The sequence below is a fragment of the Nycticebus coucang genome, chromosome 5 (genome assembly GCF_027406575.1).
Source record: "Nycticebus coucang isolate mNycCou1 chromosome 5, mNycCou1.pri, whole genome shotgun sequence".
NCBI classification, from domain to species: domain Eukaryota; kingdom Metazoa; phylum Chordata; class Mammalia; order Primates; family Lorisidae; genus Nycticebus; species Nycticebus coucang.
In genome coordinates, this window is record NC_069784.1 from 29,521,651 (window position 1) to 29,539,217 (window position 17,567).

Sequence of the window (17,567 nt, forward strand, 5' to 3'; positions counted from 1 at the left end):
AATTCTTAGTGCTTTGGGAATTTCTTTTCAGGTAAGAACTGCCTTCCCAGGTCTGGGTTCATTTGATTTAGCAACATATTTAATATGTTATGTAGAAAGTACTTGAGTAAGACCTTCATGTTTGTTCTACCTTCTAGTTGCTTTTAAAAGGGACTTTTTAGGTTAAAGTGTTTATCTTTCACTATTTGAAAAGGCTTTTATTCCTCTTAGATCAAAGTTTCAGATTTTACTTCCTCAGTTCTAGCTAAGGTTTTCAGATTTGGGGGATTTAGCAATGCTATCTGCAGAGCTACTCTTTTCCTTCTAGTATTTACCCTGTGCCCACAGTACTTGGCACCGTCAATTTGGCATCCTCTGGTCTCTGGTGATGGTAGGGGAAGGAGTCAGCTTCCATTAAGATATAACCCTTTCTTCTGCCATTTATAATTGAGGCTATGTCTGGTTTCTGTTGTAATGTACTCTTGATTTTTAGGGATTTATTTTCTTTTACTTTTTTTTTTTTTAACTTTGCCTTGTTTTGATAAGGAAGGCTCTGTTTGTCTTCCAGCATGATGTCTACCTCTTTCTTGTTTATCATCTTCAGATTTCCTTTGACTGAGCCATTAAATATTGCGTGGACATTTCAGGCTTCTGCTGTGACTTGACTTTATTGGGGTCTTCCTGTAATCAAACTCTCTTGCTTCCCAGAGGCACCAGCATTTCAGTGCTGAGGAGGAGTCTCGTATCTCTGTCAATTTTATTGGCTACATCCTGTGGTTTTACATCTTTGTGGGTCCCCTCCTTGTATAAATATCTTCAAGAAGATCTGACTTGTATATTCTCTTCTCTTAGTATTTTCTTATGTCAAGATGTAGATTACATAATTAAAATCTTGTGTTATTCAAGGTGTGGAAAAATTACAATAGCAACCAGAAAATTATTTTGTAGACTCCTAGGGTATCATCAGTAGTATTTATATTGCAATTCTGGTGCTATTTTATCTTGGAATGTTTTCGTCAATCTGAGCTAAAATAATGAGAAATAATGCCTTGACAAAAATGGTTAAATTTGTGTAATTTTCACTAGTTTTTTTCTGAAGTAACATTTATGCATACAAAGCACGGTATGGAAACATTTATGAAAACAGACCTTGAATAAACATGATTGAATTACAGCATGAGTCATTTAGGTTAGAGTAAGGAAGGGGTCTTTTTGACATTAATGATAAACACTGAATTAGATATAAAGGAAATTGTGATAATCAGTTGAATTTTCTACCGATTTCTTTGCAGCTAGGAGATTTTTGATAGTGGTAAGAGTGATTCCACCAGATGCAAAATAGGACTAGCTGGTTCTCAAGATACCTTTTATCCGTAATACTTTTCAGTTATTGTTTAAATAGTGTAGAACCATCGTACTTGACCTTCATGTAACTAATCTGCGTTTGGTTCTTCCCATCTTCTGTAAAACACCCAGGAGGCCTGTGCCCTGTTAAGGCCCTTTTCCTGTGTGTCCGGTGCTGCTTCTCTCACTGGTTGAGTTGTTGTATTTTTCCTTTAGCCTGTTTAGGCCACTTATGTTCATTATTTAAATCCCATTATTTAATTAATAAGGTGAAAACCAATGAAAAATGCGTACAGGTAAGGAGTTTTTGTGTCTATGAAGTCTAAGTAGAACGTCTTAGATGAAAAGTGAGTCACCAAAGGGAAGATATTATAAAATTTCACCAAAAATTACTAAAGATGTAGATGGAGTCTAGACATAGACAGTGCTGCACTCAGATTGCTTCACAAGAGAGGGAGGGGAGGGAGGGGGGAGGATGGGCAGAGGGACGGTGATTGGTGGGATTACACCTGCAGTGCATCTTACAAGGGTACATGTGAAACTTAGTAAATGTAGAATATAATTGTCTTAACACAATAACTAAGAAAATGCCAGGAAGGCTATATTAACCAGTGTGATGAAAATGTGTCAAACTGTTTATAAAACCAGTGTATGGTGCCCCATGATTTAATATTAATTAAAAAAAAAGAGTGTTTTAAGTTTAAGATACTGAAACCTGAAATCATGGTTATTAAAAAAAAAAAAAAATTGGAACTCGATCAAAGAAACAGCCATAAATTTCTCGTTGAAAGCTTGGCTGTTTGTCTTACAGTACAGCATTAAAAAAAAAAAAAAAAAAAAAGGGAAAAATATTTTTTTAAAGTTTGGCTAAATGGTAAATAGATATACATTTTGAGCTGAAATAAAATGCTTAACCTAGGAATGCACATTTTAGTTTCCTGATTCCCCATTGTAGTTGCCTATTTGATAACTGTCCCTTTGCAGACAGGTATGAGGGCTGCCACTGATTATGGGTATTTCCAGGTGAATGGCTTGTGGGACCTTCCAGTGGCAACCAGTGTGTGCTACAGTATATAATTCCAGTGTTTCCACTGATTTTTTTTTTTGGTTCAGTTATTTATTTTACTTTTTTGGTCCTTTTGAAGACTGGTACAAGCCTACAGTACTCTATCAAATGTTTTACATACATATGATATTTAAACTCATAAAATGTGCGTTGGGAAAACTAATAGAATATTTATGAGAAAAATTCTCTTAAAAATTGGCTTTCAAGTTAGCTTTTAGAAATTAAAAGAAAAAACAACCAAATTTTTAATGTATTATATCCCAAATGACTAATGGCTTGAAGGAAGAGATGCTATTTATATTCTGAAATGTATATTTTTGTTATAGAAAAGATTATTAAAACTAAGTGCTTCCTATTTTATCCTTATGTTTTAATATGAAGGGTGTTATGAAAAGAAGAGACCAAATACAAGCAGAGCTGGAGTCCAAAGTTGAAGCTTTGACCTATAAAAAGGCAGGTACTGATCTAGTAAGTTTGAAAGTTTCTTGATACAATCATATAGGATTTATCGTCTAAAATGTTTATTTATAAATCAAGCTTTATTGCATGATCGTTTCTAAGCATTCAACAAATGATAATCAAATTTCTTCTACAAATCTGTTGCACATTAAATACCACGTGAGTCCATAAGTTCAACAATGATGCTTTTCTGCCTTTCTGGCTTATGTTATATTCTGCCTTTCTGGCTTATATATATTATATTATACTATAAGGAAAATAGGAAGTTAATTTCTTTAAGAAGAACATAATGTGTTAAAGAAGGTTTAAAAACTGTGTAGCATTGTTTCAGGTTAAAATGTACTCTGTAAATACATCTGCTTTTTGCCAGTTTTATAAGGTGTTTATACAAAATAAATTAATGGTTTTGTATACTTTTTCTGGTTATTCTAAAACATCTTTACAAAGGAAGTATCTTTGTTTTCAAGTTTAATCCTTTCCTTAGGATACTTCATTATGGAAATTATCAAATGCAAAATGAGATCTCATAATGTACTGAGCCTCATATATCCATAAGTTGGCTTCAAATTCTCTATGTTTTGCCCAGATTAATCTATCTCTTTTCATTTTTTAATTTTTTTCAGAAGTATCCTAAAGCAAATTCTAGGTGTATGATTTTACCTATAGTGTTTTTGTATTTATATTTTACTATTTGCTTGTTTTCAGAGTAATACTGTCAGATTAGACTTGTTATTCATGTTTTAAAAATTCAGGAAGACACTTGGAAAGTCAAGTAATTTGCCCAAGTTTATATAGCTCTTGAAAAGCAGGACTGTGCTTGTTTGCAGAGAGCAGAAAAGGAAGTGGGAAAAACTATTGTCCTGGCTAACTTTTGTTGATACTCTATGAAAGATATTTTCTTAATTTTCCTTTGACTTTAGGTAAGTGGGGGAATCCTCGAAGCCCCCAATAAATCTGCAGTAGTACAGCCTCTCCAACCCCGACCTGGCTGAGGACACTGTATCCTTCCTTCCTGCCTTAATTTTCTCACTAGCTTTAATCACTTTCTAACATATTTTATTTTACATATTTTTTCTCTCTGCCTTTTCATAATTGAAACACCGTAATATTGGCTGACCGAATATTCCAGCCACTTGAACACTACCGTCACATGGGAGTCACTCAATAAATATTTAGTGAATGAATGAATGAAAATTACAGTGACTACATTGAAAGGTTGAAGCAACAAGTCTCTAAAAACAAAACTGTGTAAAACACTAGGACTTCAGTAAAAAGTGACTGTGAATCATCCTCCTATCTTGGCTGTGTTAACTGAAATCCTGTTCTCCTAAGTGGAATGTGAGTGGGGAGTAGTGGGCCACTGTGGACAGAGTGGGAGAAAAGAATCTGTTAGAGTAGCTGAAAATGTAAAACTAGGAGAACTAGTGCTTGAGGGAAAAGTCATCTTTACCTCAAGAAGAGGAGAAGAGAAGGAACCCAAAATCAGCCTTTTCCACTCAATGGGAAACGTGCATATATATTTAAAGAGTCAATTGAAGGGAGCAATGACAGGCTGGGCACCAGTTCAGAAACTGTAATTACATATTTTGAACTTAGAATTTGTTTTTCATTTGGTAAATAATTTTAAAAGATATGGAAATTACTAGTTAGATACATTTTGCTCTTGCCTAGGAAAAAAATAGCATATTTTGAAGTTTCAGGAGAGTAATAACACAGCTTACAAACCAAGCATATGTTCAGAATGGCCTGTGTTCATGTTTGATGACAGGAAGATTAGTTGAGATTATTCCAACCCCAAAAGTATAAGAAAAAAAAATAGCCTGGGTTCAGATATGGCTAGGATTTCCAGCTACACGCCAAAGCCGAACACATTTCTTGCAAATATTTCTCTTATGCTCTATACAATTTTTTGATATGTCATTACAACTTACTAATCAGTTGGATTTGTGATTTCACTTTGGTGTGTTGTGCCTACTAGAAAGTATTTAATACCTGATATAGCTGTTACATCGTAAAATTGGAGACATTGGAAACTTTATTGTTTGCATTATTATTTCATCAGCCACTTTTAATTCTGATTTGAAACAGTCTCATTTAACAGAGGCATTGCTGTTACTTTTTGTTACCCACCCAAATGGATTCTTCCTAAAATTCACAGAGACAGCTGTAAGGATTTGAAAATGACAGTTTATATTTTCAAACAGTTAATTCGTTTCAGAGCTTCTTGCTTTCAAATTCCTACATGGTATGATAGAATCTGTGGGAGAGACCTTCCCAAGTCTCTCTAAAAATGAACCTGCCATGATTGGTCACAGAGCAAACGGAAGGATGTTGCTTAAAAATGTGCAGGGTAGGGTCACCATGGAAACGTGCCCTGGTGAGGTCCTTCCAAGGAGCCCTCCTTTGCAGTCACCATGACGACCCTCGCTGAATATAGTAACTTGCCTGGTTGTTTACCATGGCAACTCAGACAGGGCCACTTTGGAGACAACCCTAGGGCCATTTCTATGGAAATCTACTGATCTACTCTTCAGAGGTTCCATGAAGTCCCCTTTGGTTGGGTGCAAATGCAACAAAGAGGCTCGCAATGAAAAGGTCAGTGAAATGAAGCTCTGTGAAGTAGGGCAAAGATTAGGGAGGTTGTAATTATTGGGTAGTGAGATAGCAGTGGTGTAACACTCCAGAGATTGTGCTGAATCTGCGAGGTAACCTTTATATGGACTTTGTGGCATGCAGATAAAAAACTCTGGGCTTTTTACCATGTGTGTAAAACTCTGTACATCCATGGATGCTGGAATTAGCAGTAATAATGGCATAATGGCTACCTTGTCTCATCAGACAGATATGTCCATAAAAGTTACGCGTTTTTCTATAAACTAATGTTTGGTTATGAGTTCCTTGATTTTATTACGTGGGCAGTTACAAAGTAGCTCTTTCTCAGAGTTTGTAGTTTGTAGTTTTTATGTCACAGCAATAAAATGAATGGTTTTAAAATGACCTGAACTCACTGAAGACGTTCAGAATATTGATTTGAAGGTCGGTTCAGCTGTTCATTTAGAGTTTTGCCGCTGAGACTTTGGAATTCGATAGACTCAGGATCAAATCCTTGTTCATTGGCTTGTTAACCTCTGTGACCCAGGACGAGTTTCCTAACTTCTTTTAGCCTCATTTGATGATCTATAATTTGAAAAAATTATGAGTGCCTTTCTCATAGGCTTATTTAAGAATTAGGTTATATAATGCAGGTAAATTGCTTGGATCATAGTAAGCACTCAGCTGTTGTTAGTCACTCTTTATCGAAGAGCGGGGAGAGCATTTCAGGTAGAATGGATATTGTGAAAAGCTCAAACAGCATGCTGAGTTGAGGAAACCGTATTGCCATATGGAGAATAGGGTGCAGGAGGATGAAGGAATATCACTTAAAGGTGGGCTGCAGTCACATGGAAAGGGGGCCTTAAATTGTCAGGTTGGGGAATGTGGACTGTGCTCTTGGTTGGTACAGATCCAGGGAGAACCTGAACTGCGGAGGTGGCAGTGGGATTACAAAGGGGAGTCAGTTAGAGAGAGAGGTTGAAAATAGAATTCATACCCTTAAAGAGCAAGGCATATCCAGTATTTCAAGCTGTTAACTCTAACATTACTAACTTCTATAGAGGGCAGATAGTGGCTCTCTAAACTGAGCTATAGAATACAAAAAGAAGAGGAAATTTGATGTGCAACTTTATGTCATGATAAGATGACATTTAAGGTAGAAGTAGTCAACCGAAACCTTTCAATGAATATTCTCGCCTACTGTATGAGAGTCGCTATTGGAAGAACAGGGAAAACAGTGGTCAGTGAGCCAGGTCCTCCTGAGGCTTATGGTTTAATAGGTAGATGAAAAACACCCAAAAAACAATAAGTGGTAAATAACAAAAATGTGGAGTATATTGTCATGTAGTGATAAGTGTGGAGGAAAGAAAGTGTTGAGAGGTGTAATTTCGAGTGAGGAGTCAGGAAAGGTCTCATCGACTGGGAGCAGAGTCAGGCAAAGGGGACAGCAAGCTGGAAGTGGAAGTCTGCGTGCACATCCCAGGAAATCAAGGAGACTGAGGTTATGCATGTAGAAGTTACCGGAAATGACCTCAGAGAAGTACCCAGGGGTTAGATCCCAGAGGACCTGTAAGGTTTCCATCTCAGCAAGATAAGAAGAGTTAAGCAGAGGAGTCACATGGTCACACCTCACGTGTGAGATGTTTATGTGACTGGGAAAAAAAACGCAAGCTGGTGTACATGATGTCCATGCACGGGACGGGTGAAAGCCGGAGCTGGAAACGAGCTTCCAGCTGGGACATGACGGCTGGAACTAGGGTAGAAGTGGTGGGAAGCAGTCAGAGGCTGAGAGCTGTTTGTTATTTGGTGAGCTGTGGATTGCGAGAGGATAAGGGGAGTTGAGGATGATTCTGAGGATTCAGGAATGAAAAAACTGGAAGGTAAAATTGGCATTCATTGAGATAAGGAAGAGTTTGGAAAGAACATGTTTATGAATGAGGAAGATGAGGACATCAGATTGGACAGGTGAAGTTACTGTGCCTATTAGATCCCTAAGGGGAGATGGCAAGTAGAGAGTTACATATAAAAAGCTAAAGGTCAGAGAAGGGGTCTAGCAGGAGTTGTGTGTTTGGGGGTTGTGAGCAAATGGATGGCATTAAAGCCGGGAGAGTTGCTGAGGTCATTACAGAAAGAGAAAAAAGAGGACTAAGCATTGGGATACTCCAACTTTAATAGATTAATAATAATGGAAGAATCAGAGAGGAAATGACTGGTGAACTGAAGCTGTGTCCAGTGATGGGCAATTGTTTCAGTAGATAAACTAAAGAGATCTAGTTAGGGATATTCAACTTTTTTTAACCCCTTCTCCATTTATGAGGCATTTATAAAAACAATTTGATATAGAATAATTAAGTATAGATAATAAAATATTTCAAGAGATACTTAGTTGAATTATGTGTGCCAATAAAGAAGATATGCAAGGCAGTAGATATTGTTATATGAAAATTAAGAGAATGACTGTGGGGAAAGTGGTGTAATAATAACTGAGGTTATGAGTACAACTCATATTTGGAGGAACTTGTGGGTTTTGCAGTTTTGTTACAAGTTTTCGGAATCAGAGCTACTGTTTGAAAATGCTTATTCACTTCACTGCTTAACTGTAAAATAAATAAGGTTCATCTGTGGTGCTAAATAATGCTGCATATTCATTTTATTTTTATTTTTGAATGGATGATTTATAGTTTTCCACTCAAAGCAGCATTCAGATATAAATGAATATGAATACATTTGACATTTAGCAATATGTGCATAGAATCGTAAAGTTGGATCTAGATATAATGCCATGGCTGTTTAGCAGTATTTTTATGTCAGCAAAAAAAAAAAAAAAGAATGCATTTTCATAAGATCCTCGTAGTCAGGGTTTGTGCGCAGCCGTATTCAGTAGACACAAACAGATAACCAAGTTTATTCAGACTGCTCCTTATTCTGTAGGATGTGCTATTTTTGAACTTGTGTTTTATTCTCATCCTCAAATTGTGGTTATTAATTTTCTAATGATCTTGATAGGGTACTAAAGGCTATAGGGTACTAAAGGCTATAGGGTACTAAAGCAGAGAAATACTGCTTCCTTTTTAATTGTGGGAAAGTATTTATTTTCTCCTCCTGGAATTTTTTCTTCTTCTTAGTTTTCTTTTTGTGAGGTTATCATATTAAGGTGTTCATAGAAGACATTATAAGAAATAAGGCATACGGTTTTGCATGTGAGGGAGGAAATCAGACAGAAATTAAAAAAAAGAAAAAAAGCCTCTGTAGAAATTAAACACCAGGACTTGGGGACAGGGTGGAAGGCAATGTATTCTTGTCACAGGGCCATCACACGTAGTGCAACTGTTCTCAAAAGCAGGACCAGGGAGCATAGACACTGAACTGCAGAAGGAGGCTGAGGTTTTGGCCTGGCAGCCTTAATGTCTTAAAAACTAGGCTGGGCCTCAAGTGCCTTTTCCAGAGTAGGCCAAGGGAGATAATTCCAGTTTGGTTTTTAAGGCTTCAGCCAGCTCGATGGCCCACAGCTCATGGAGAGACACAGTATCGTGAGAGTATATCCACTTTTTGCCAGTCCGTTCCAGCTGTAATGCTTAGGCCCGCTGGATGGAGAAGATAACCAGATTTGCTTGTTTGGAGTCTGTTGATCACATAGGTTCATAGATCTCCACCCAGTTTAAATTTGGGGAGACATTATAGTCCTCAAATGTGTGGGGCTTGTCTATAAGGTCTTCAAAAAAACTCTGCTAAGGAATCTAGCCTTTCCCCTGCTAGTCTCTCCCAGGTGGTCTCCTCCAGAGAACTTGCCTTGCCCACAGTTCCTGATTTCCTCAAATTCATCAAATAGGTACTTTGCTTTCTGACAATCAGAATCTGATCAAAGCAGTGGAGGTTCGGACTGGCTGGTGGGGCGCACAGGCCACAGAACAGGGCAGAGTCCTCCAGCCATGGGGCAGGGGTGGAGGCCTGAGCCGGGCCCAGGAACCCCGACCACCGACCACCAGGAGCAAAGATGGGAGCCTGGCAGCTCACTCTGCAGCTGCCGAGCGTCCACGTGCCACTCAGGGTCTGATTCCTGGAAACTTTAAAGGCATAGTTTTGGCCAGTCACAGTGGCTCATGCCTGTATGCCAGTAATCTGGGAGACTGAGGTGCATGGATCTCAAGAGACCATGAGACTCTTGAGTTCAAGAGACCTGCCAGAAAAATGAGACCCCTCCTCTACTAAAATTAGAAAGAAAAAAAAAAATCACGGGGCTTTGTGGCAGGCTGAAGCAAGAGAATCGCTTGAGCCCAAGAGTTTGAGGGTGCCGTGAGCCATGAAGCCACCTCACTCTACCTAGGGCAACACAGGGTGACCCTGTCCAAAAAAAAAAAATAGTTCTGACATAGCAAGCTTCTTTTGCGGTTATAGGTGAAGGTTCTTCCTTTTCTTAGATGTTTGCTGGCTCACCTCTCCTAACCTTTTAAAAAACGATATTCCTTTCACTGGGCCGCATTTCCTAATATCATTTTCCTACTCTGCATCTTTTGGTCTGTTTGCAGCTATGCGTGTGTGTCTCCTACACACATTCACACAGCAGCGAAGAATGCCACAGTAACAGCAGAGGAAAAAGAGGCTTTGCCTCACTGTATCCTGCGATCAGACTTTCACTGGTGCCTCCTTGGCCAGACGTGAAAAGTCATGATCAAACCAGTCCCGTGGAGTGAGACTGTGACCATCAGAGTTAACCCAGACACAACACACACACACAAACCCACATCTACCCTACGGATACGAGTCTGTGGAGCCTGGGATTTCTTGTTGGAATTTTACCATATTGGCTTTTTTCCCTGAAACGTTTATTTTTGTGCTTCTGGCACTCTCAAGCAGAACAGTCTGAGAAGCATTTGTATAAGGCCCTAATCCCAGTTGCGGAGTTGTGTATGATTAAACCCCCCGGCATTGTGTAGCCGATGGACCACTTGCTGCCTTTGTAGTTTGGATAGGTTATGCTCCTTGCTTTAGTTTACTCAGCTGTCAAAGGTATGGGTACTATCTTCCCTAGAGTGTTGTTGAATGAGCATATTCAATCCCTTAGCCCAACTCCCAAGCCAGGTTAGGATATAAACATTTTTTATAAATAACATTGGAGGAACTTTGTTTGAAGTATATATTGGGTCTTTCATTCTTTTACATCCAAGTTTGGAAAGCGGTAGCTGCGATTCTTCTTGTTAGACCTTCACATTGTTAGAAAGAGAAAGAGAAAAGAAAAACAAGGCAGCAATTAGCTTGAGCTGGATAGTGACCCTCCCCAGCTGCCCCACCTGTCCTCCTAGTCACTCTGGGCAGTGGAAGAGATACTGTAAGATGCCTCTCACTTATGCAGACTATCAACAAGGAGTGTTTGGGCCTCCCCTGGAATTATTTAACTAAACTGCACTTGTTACTGTACCATCGATGTATAATGAAGGTCATTTTAAGGAGAACCATCGATCCTTCTGTGCTGAGCATCAGCAGCACTGACTACTTTATACAGTACTTTTCTTTTAGGATACCTTAGAAAGGACCAGCTCCAGCAATGGGCTTTCATTCTCCTGAGTGGTTGGTGTGTTTTCAGCGCATGCATAACCTGTGCTTTATAACTGAGCCTGTCCACTTCTCATTTGCCCTTTATGATTGTTTTCTTGACACTGGAGAGCCCCAATTTTGATGCACTTCTGTCTGGCAAATGTCTTTTGTGTATCAAACTCACCCTAGCTTCATGTTGTTTTTTGCTTCCTCTACTTTTCTCTTTGCACTTATGTCTTTACCTACTTACTATTTTTATATGTGTTGTAGCATACAATTTTGGAAGCCATCTTAAATCTACTGTAGAATAAGTCAGAGACAAATTAATAACTAGAGGTAAAATATGACAAATCATCTCAAAGAACACCACCTTTTTTTAAACCACATATTGTGAATCTCCTCCCCGCCAAAACACATGTTGTTCCTGATTCCCTTTGGAATCCACAAACACCAGCATGTCTGTTGTGAACACAAACCTGAATACCAAATGACTCAAGTAACCATTGCCCAGAAAACTTAGACAAGAGATATTTGAGGACAATGGGGAAAAAAATGTTCTGCTTTCAAAATTTTGCCAAGGAAATTTGCTTAGGAAAGAAACTACATATTAAGGTTTGCTAATTTGAAAAAAAAAAAAAAAGGACTTTATAAACTCCCAGTCTTAATGAATAAGGCCTGTGTATGTTTGTGGTGGGTGAGGATGGATGGGTGGAAGAACAGAAAAGACAATGAAAGGCTTTGGAAAAAAAAGAAGCAGTGTGACATTGTTGTAGATGATTTTCTAAAGAAAGACTTGAAGCTGTCTTTCTCTAGACACTTTTTTTTTTTTTTTTTTTTGCTGTCTTACTGCAACAGTGAAAGTAACAGATGGGTAAGTAACAGGGGTAGTTTAAAATTCCAGTCATTTCTTCTCAGGATTTTAAGAAACGCTACTTATGGTGTCCTTTGGATGGGTGGTGCAGTTAGCCTGCTGTAGACAGAATATTTTAAACAGCTGTCCAATGCTGAAACTCAAATTAGATTCAATTTCTTTTTAATTTGGACTGTTTGTTAATAAGAGATGTGTCCTAAGGGTCCATCACACCTATCTTTTTCACTCTTGGCCCTGCCTGGGCACTCAATAAATATTTCATTATGCTTACAGCAATAACACACTGGTAATCTGAGGCCTGGAAGGGGCTTTGATTCACTTTTACTGAATTCATGAACTTAATCAGATATTAATTGTTCTTCCTCTGTGAACATGCAGAAATTATATGTACCTTAAAGAAAGTTTTTTGAATTAATGTTTAATCAGTCTAGAACTTGTGTTAGTAAAACTGTTGGTAAGTAATAGTGTGAAAGTGTAAAATATTAGAGAATAAATAATGGTATGATAAAATATGTTATTTAAAATATGAATAGTTTAAATAGTACTAAAAAGCAAATGCTGTATTTTCACAAAATCTAGAATAAATAGTTTTCCCACTAGTATAGTCAGATTTTGCTAAATTAAGTACGTTTTAATTTATCGTGGGCATACGTCAAAAGTATTTGTGGATTGGTTCCAGACTGCTGCAATAAAGTGAATCCCACAATTTTTTTTTTTTGTTTTGGTTTCCAAGTGCATATAAAAGTTATGTTCACACTATCCTGCAATCCATGAAGTGTGCAATAGCATTATGTCTAAAAAAAATATGGATACCTAAATTAAAAAGTTATTTATTGTTTAAAAATGCTACCTATCTGAGCTTTCAGGGAGTTGTGATCTTTTTGCTGGTAGAGGGTCTTGCCTTCACGTTGATGGCCACTGAGTGATCAGGGTGGTACCCTGTTTCCCCGAAAATAAGAGTGTCTTATTTTAAGGTGTGCTCCCAAAGATGCGCTAGGTCTTATTTTCAGGGGACGTCTTATCTTTCCTGTAAGTAGGTCTTATTTTCGGAGGATGTCTTATTTTCGGGGAAACAGGGTAGTTTCAGAAGGCTGGGGCATCTGTGGCAATTTCTTAAAATAAGACTACAATGAATTTTGCCACGTGGACCAGCTCTTTCTGTCACAAAAGACTTCTGTGTAGCATGCAATACTATTTGATAGCATTTTATCCTCATTAGCATTTCTTTCAAAATTGGAGCCAGTCCTCCCAAACTCTGCTAACTGCCCGATCAGCTATGTTCGTGTCAGACTCCACATCTTTTGTTATCATCTTAACCATGTTCACAGCATCTTTATCGGGGTAGACTTCATCGCAAGAACACATTCTTTGATCATCCACAAGAAGCAACTTCTCATTTGTTCTAGTTGTATTGTGAGATCACAGCAATCCAGTTGCCTCTTCCATCTCGGCTTCTGATTCTAGTTCTCTTGTTATTTCCACCATATCTGTAGTGACTTCTATTGAAGTCACGAACCACTTGAAGTTATCCATGAGAGTTGGAATTAATTTATTCCAAACTCCCATTAATGTGGATATTTTGACCTCCTCCATGAATCACAAATGTTCTTAATAACATCCTTAATGGTGAATTACTTACAGAAGGTTTTCAATTTAATTTGCCCATATCCGTAAGAGGAATCCCTATGTTTGCAAGTGATAGTCTTGCAAACAGTATAAGAATAAGACTTGAAAGTGGAGATGACTCCCTGATCCGTAAGTGGCAGAGTGAATGTTATGTCAGCAAAATAAATCTCCTGTTTATTTTCATCAGAGCTCTTGAGTAACCAGGTGTATTGTCAATGAACAGTGATATTTTAAAAGGAGTCTGTCTTTCTGAGCAGTACATTTCAATAGTGGGCTTAAAATATGCAGTAAATAAACCATTCTATAAACAGATATGTTGATATATTTTCAAAAACTGATGTTTAACAAATAAGAAAAACTAAAGGCCTAAGTGTTTGGAAGCACAGGGAGATTTTACATTGTTAGAAAAGGTTTTTAAATGATTTGGAAGTATTATTGTAGAGTCGGGGCAAAATATCCATTTGTATATTTTGTCTTAGGGTTTTATCATTCCATAATTTATGCAGAAGATTCAGAGGAGATTTCTACCTTTCCTAAAATGTGACCCTGTAAATAATTGGCTTTCTGTTGCCTCCATGTCATGAGAAATCAAATCATTATTTTTAAATTTAAAATTTCTTTTTAGACTGTGAGTATTGTTAATGGTGTCATAGGTACTGGCTTAAGTAATGTGTCAACTACATTTTGGGGTGTTTTGTGACTCAATTTGTCATTTTTAGAAAATGCATCATGTGTTGCTGAACAAGTTACACTTGGATAACAAAATCTGCAGCGGGTTTCAGGGAAAGAGGTTTCCACATTTTTTAAAAAGTGGGTATTATAAAGTATATATAAAAGGTACTGCTTAGTAATCACATGTGTGTTTAAGCAGCCTGAATAATCAAGTGCCTAATTTCTTTAGACGCATCTTACCTCTCTCATGAATCAGAAAATAATATAATTTTATTGTTAAGAGCCCTCTTATCTCTCCCTTGCAATTTAATTAGTACTTGATATGAAGAGGTAGCTGTCAGATTAGAATGAATTTTTGAATTCTCTATTGTCTTTGATGGAGTGACAATCTAAATCTTTGTATTTAGGTATATTATTTTCAAGAACTTTTCAAAATGATAATTTCTGGGCTTTTCTGATTATGAAGAAAAATTTTTAGCATTTGAATAAATACGTTGCATAGTTGATTTTTTTTTTTCCCTGAAAAGGAAATAATAGAAAGCTATTTAAAAAGGAAAGCAGGGATGATAGTTTTAAGTAAGAATAACCATGATATTTAAATTGTGTTGTCTTGTTCAAAAAAAAAAATGGTGACATATGCCTAGAAAATAAGGTACAGGCACACCAAAGTTTTTACAGTATTTAAAAGTGTAAAATAGATAATCCTTAGAAAATCAGTAGAAGAATGAGCCTAGATTTATTACTAACATTTCACATTCCTAAAATCATTTGATCTACAAATATTTCTCAAATTGCCACGTAATGTAAGCCCTGTGAATAAAGGTGACAAGATAAGACTTTTGGCCCCTACTGGCAGAGCTTACATTCCAACAGAAAAGTACAAGAAAAATAAATAAAATAAGTGATGGTTCAAATGAATGCTAAGGGAATAAAGCCTGGCTGACCTGAGATAGGGAATAGCAAAAAAAAAAGGAAAACTACATAAATCTACATAAATGCGGTTGTTCTGGGAAGGCTTATCTAAGGAAACATTATTTAACCTGAAATTAAAGAGAACTAGCTAGAACATTTAAAATAGAATACTTTTTAAGATAATTCACAATTTGTCTCCTTTAATATCTCTCAATAAAGTTTTAACTTTTTTCCCAAAAAGATCTTTATACATTTTATTAAATTTTATCCCCAGTACTTTATTTTTTGTATACATTTATTATATACTTGGTATTTTAAAACATTTTATTGTCTAACATTTTGTCAAGAGTTATAGAAATATAATTCAGTTTTGTATATTTATATGTAAAATCTTCTAAATTATTTTTAAATTTAAAATTTATTTGTAGACGGTGTAGATAATTTTTTCATGAGTGCATATTGGTAATTTTATCTCATTTATTCAATAACTATACTTTTTCATTTTCCATTTGCTAATGAACTGGCAAATAAACATCATGATATCATTAGTGATAGAACATTGCTGTATTTTTTTCTGATTCCAAGTTAATTCTCCTAAAATATTTTTCAGTGTTAATGATATTTGTATAGTTACCCCCCCCCCATATATTTATAATCAGGTTAGGGCAGCTCTTATCTATTCCTATTTGATTCATAAGTAGGTGTTGAATTTATTGAATGATTTTTCTCTGTATTTGCTCAGATAATCGTGTGTTTCTCTATTATTATCTTACTGTGGTGATTTACACTAAGAAATTTACTCATTTTAACTACTCTTGAATCCCTGGAGTAAACCCAACCTGACTATTGCTGGATTTGACTTCCTCTTTTTTTTTAAAAGGACTTTTGTATCTATATTCTAAATTGGAATATTTGGCATTATGATTACTTCCACCAGAAATGTCATTTTTTTTGTATCCAGGTTATGCTAGCCTCATACGTTTCTACACACTAGATTAATTTTTGTGAGATTGTCATTATTTGTTCATGAAAAAATAACTCAACAATGCATTAGGAGCAGGTCTCATGAGCTTTTTAGACATCAGGGGTTCAGTCATAATATTAGAGGGACTTTAAATTTGAATTGTGCTGCCCATATAACTTGACTTGTAAGTAGAGAGAATCACAGAGTGAGGATAAAGAATGCTTATTTGCCATTAGTTCTATATAGAATATCAGGGATAAGTGATGAAGCATTGATGATTAAATAGTCAACATGGGTGGTTCTTTCTCAGAGAGGTGAGTAAAATTTCCCCCTACATAGATTGGTTTTTAGCAGTGATAAATCACAGTGATTAAGAACAATTTGACTGAATATTTTTTTTCTGTTATTCTGGCAGCTATTCCTAGAGAAAGAGACTGTAGGATAGCTGATTTCTCAATCCCTAATTTTTATAATTGATACTTTGACAAAAGTGTCGGTAATCATGGCAATTAACTCCTCTGAATTATCATGCCAAAATATATCAATTATTTATTAAATGAATACTTCAGCAGTCAAGCAGATTTGTTTCTAACACATACTATTTTAATGTGGCATACAGTTCAGACACTTTTACCAAAATAAAGTATTTTCTATGGTGTAAAAAAAATTGTAATATATACCCCAGTAAATCTGAGAAAGGTCCATCTGTGGCCAGTGCAAGCTCAACATTTCTTTAAGGTCTCCTGTTATAAAGTTTCATTTGAACATCACCGTTCCATAATGTATTGTTATTAATTTAAAAATACTTTTTTCTCTGATCTCTGCAAAATATTTATAACAACATTATTCTGTGTATATTCATGATGTAGGTAATCGTTAAGCTATCAGAGAGTATTGGTTACAGGAATCCCAATTTGAGAAACACGCAGGAAAATGTTCCATATTGGTCTCCTCAGACAACTGTATCAGAACTGGGAGGATTCTTGATGTTAAGTAAATATTTGTCTCCTTTAAAGAAGTGTTCCAAAGTTTGAATGAGTGAAGAAGGAGAACATTTCACTTAAGGGCACTGTGCCTTGTGTGGTACTTGGCACATAGTAAGCATTCAACAAATAGTTGTTGGATGAACTATTATGTTTTCTAAAAACTGATCTTTAATAGGCAAGAAAAACTAAAGGCCTCAAATGATGTTTGGAAGTATTGGGGGTGGGGGGAATCTTTGGTTTTATTCTTTTTACATTGCTCTACAGGTTTTTTAATTACTAGAAAGGTTTTTTTCAGTGCCCAGACAGAGGTTTTTAGTGACTAAGAATTACACTCAGTACTTCCAGAGTCCGGGGAAAAATACCATTTGCATATTTTGTCTTAGGGTTTTATAATGTCACAATATGCAAGATACTAATACTTCTTGGATTAGAGAGGGATAATTTATTAAGGTGACCTGGCAACCTAGTTTCTTAAAATAGAGGTAATTTCTGAACTTTTTGGCCTTACCTGTCTGATTTGGAGGAGGGCCTTACGTAGACTCTCTGGCCTGAGACATCGTTCGG

At 36.5% G+C, this 17,567-nt stretch overlaps 1 protein-coding gene across 4 annotated transcripts in view; it reads left to right on the top strand.

The window, feature by feature from the left end:
- SNX7 (sorting nexin 7) overlaps positions 1 to 17,567 on the top strand; it is a 94,171-nt gene that overhangs the window by 40,544 nt on the left and 36,060 nt on the right. For 2 of the 4 annotated variants that reach the window (XM_053592314.1, XM_053592312.1), the window contains exon 7: positions 2,771 to 2,857. The exons of 1 other annotated variant lie outside the window; for it this stretch is intronic. In XM_053592314.1, coding sequence (XP_053448289.1) covers positions 2,771 to 2,857 — 87 coding nt within the window. The remainder of the gene's footprint in view (positions 1 to 2,770; positions 2,858 to 17,567) is intronic. One more of the 4 variants, XM_053592313.1, reaches the window with a different exon arrangement.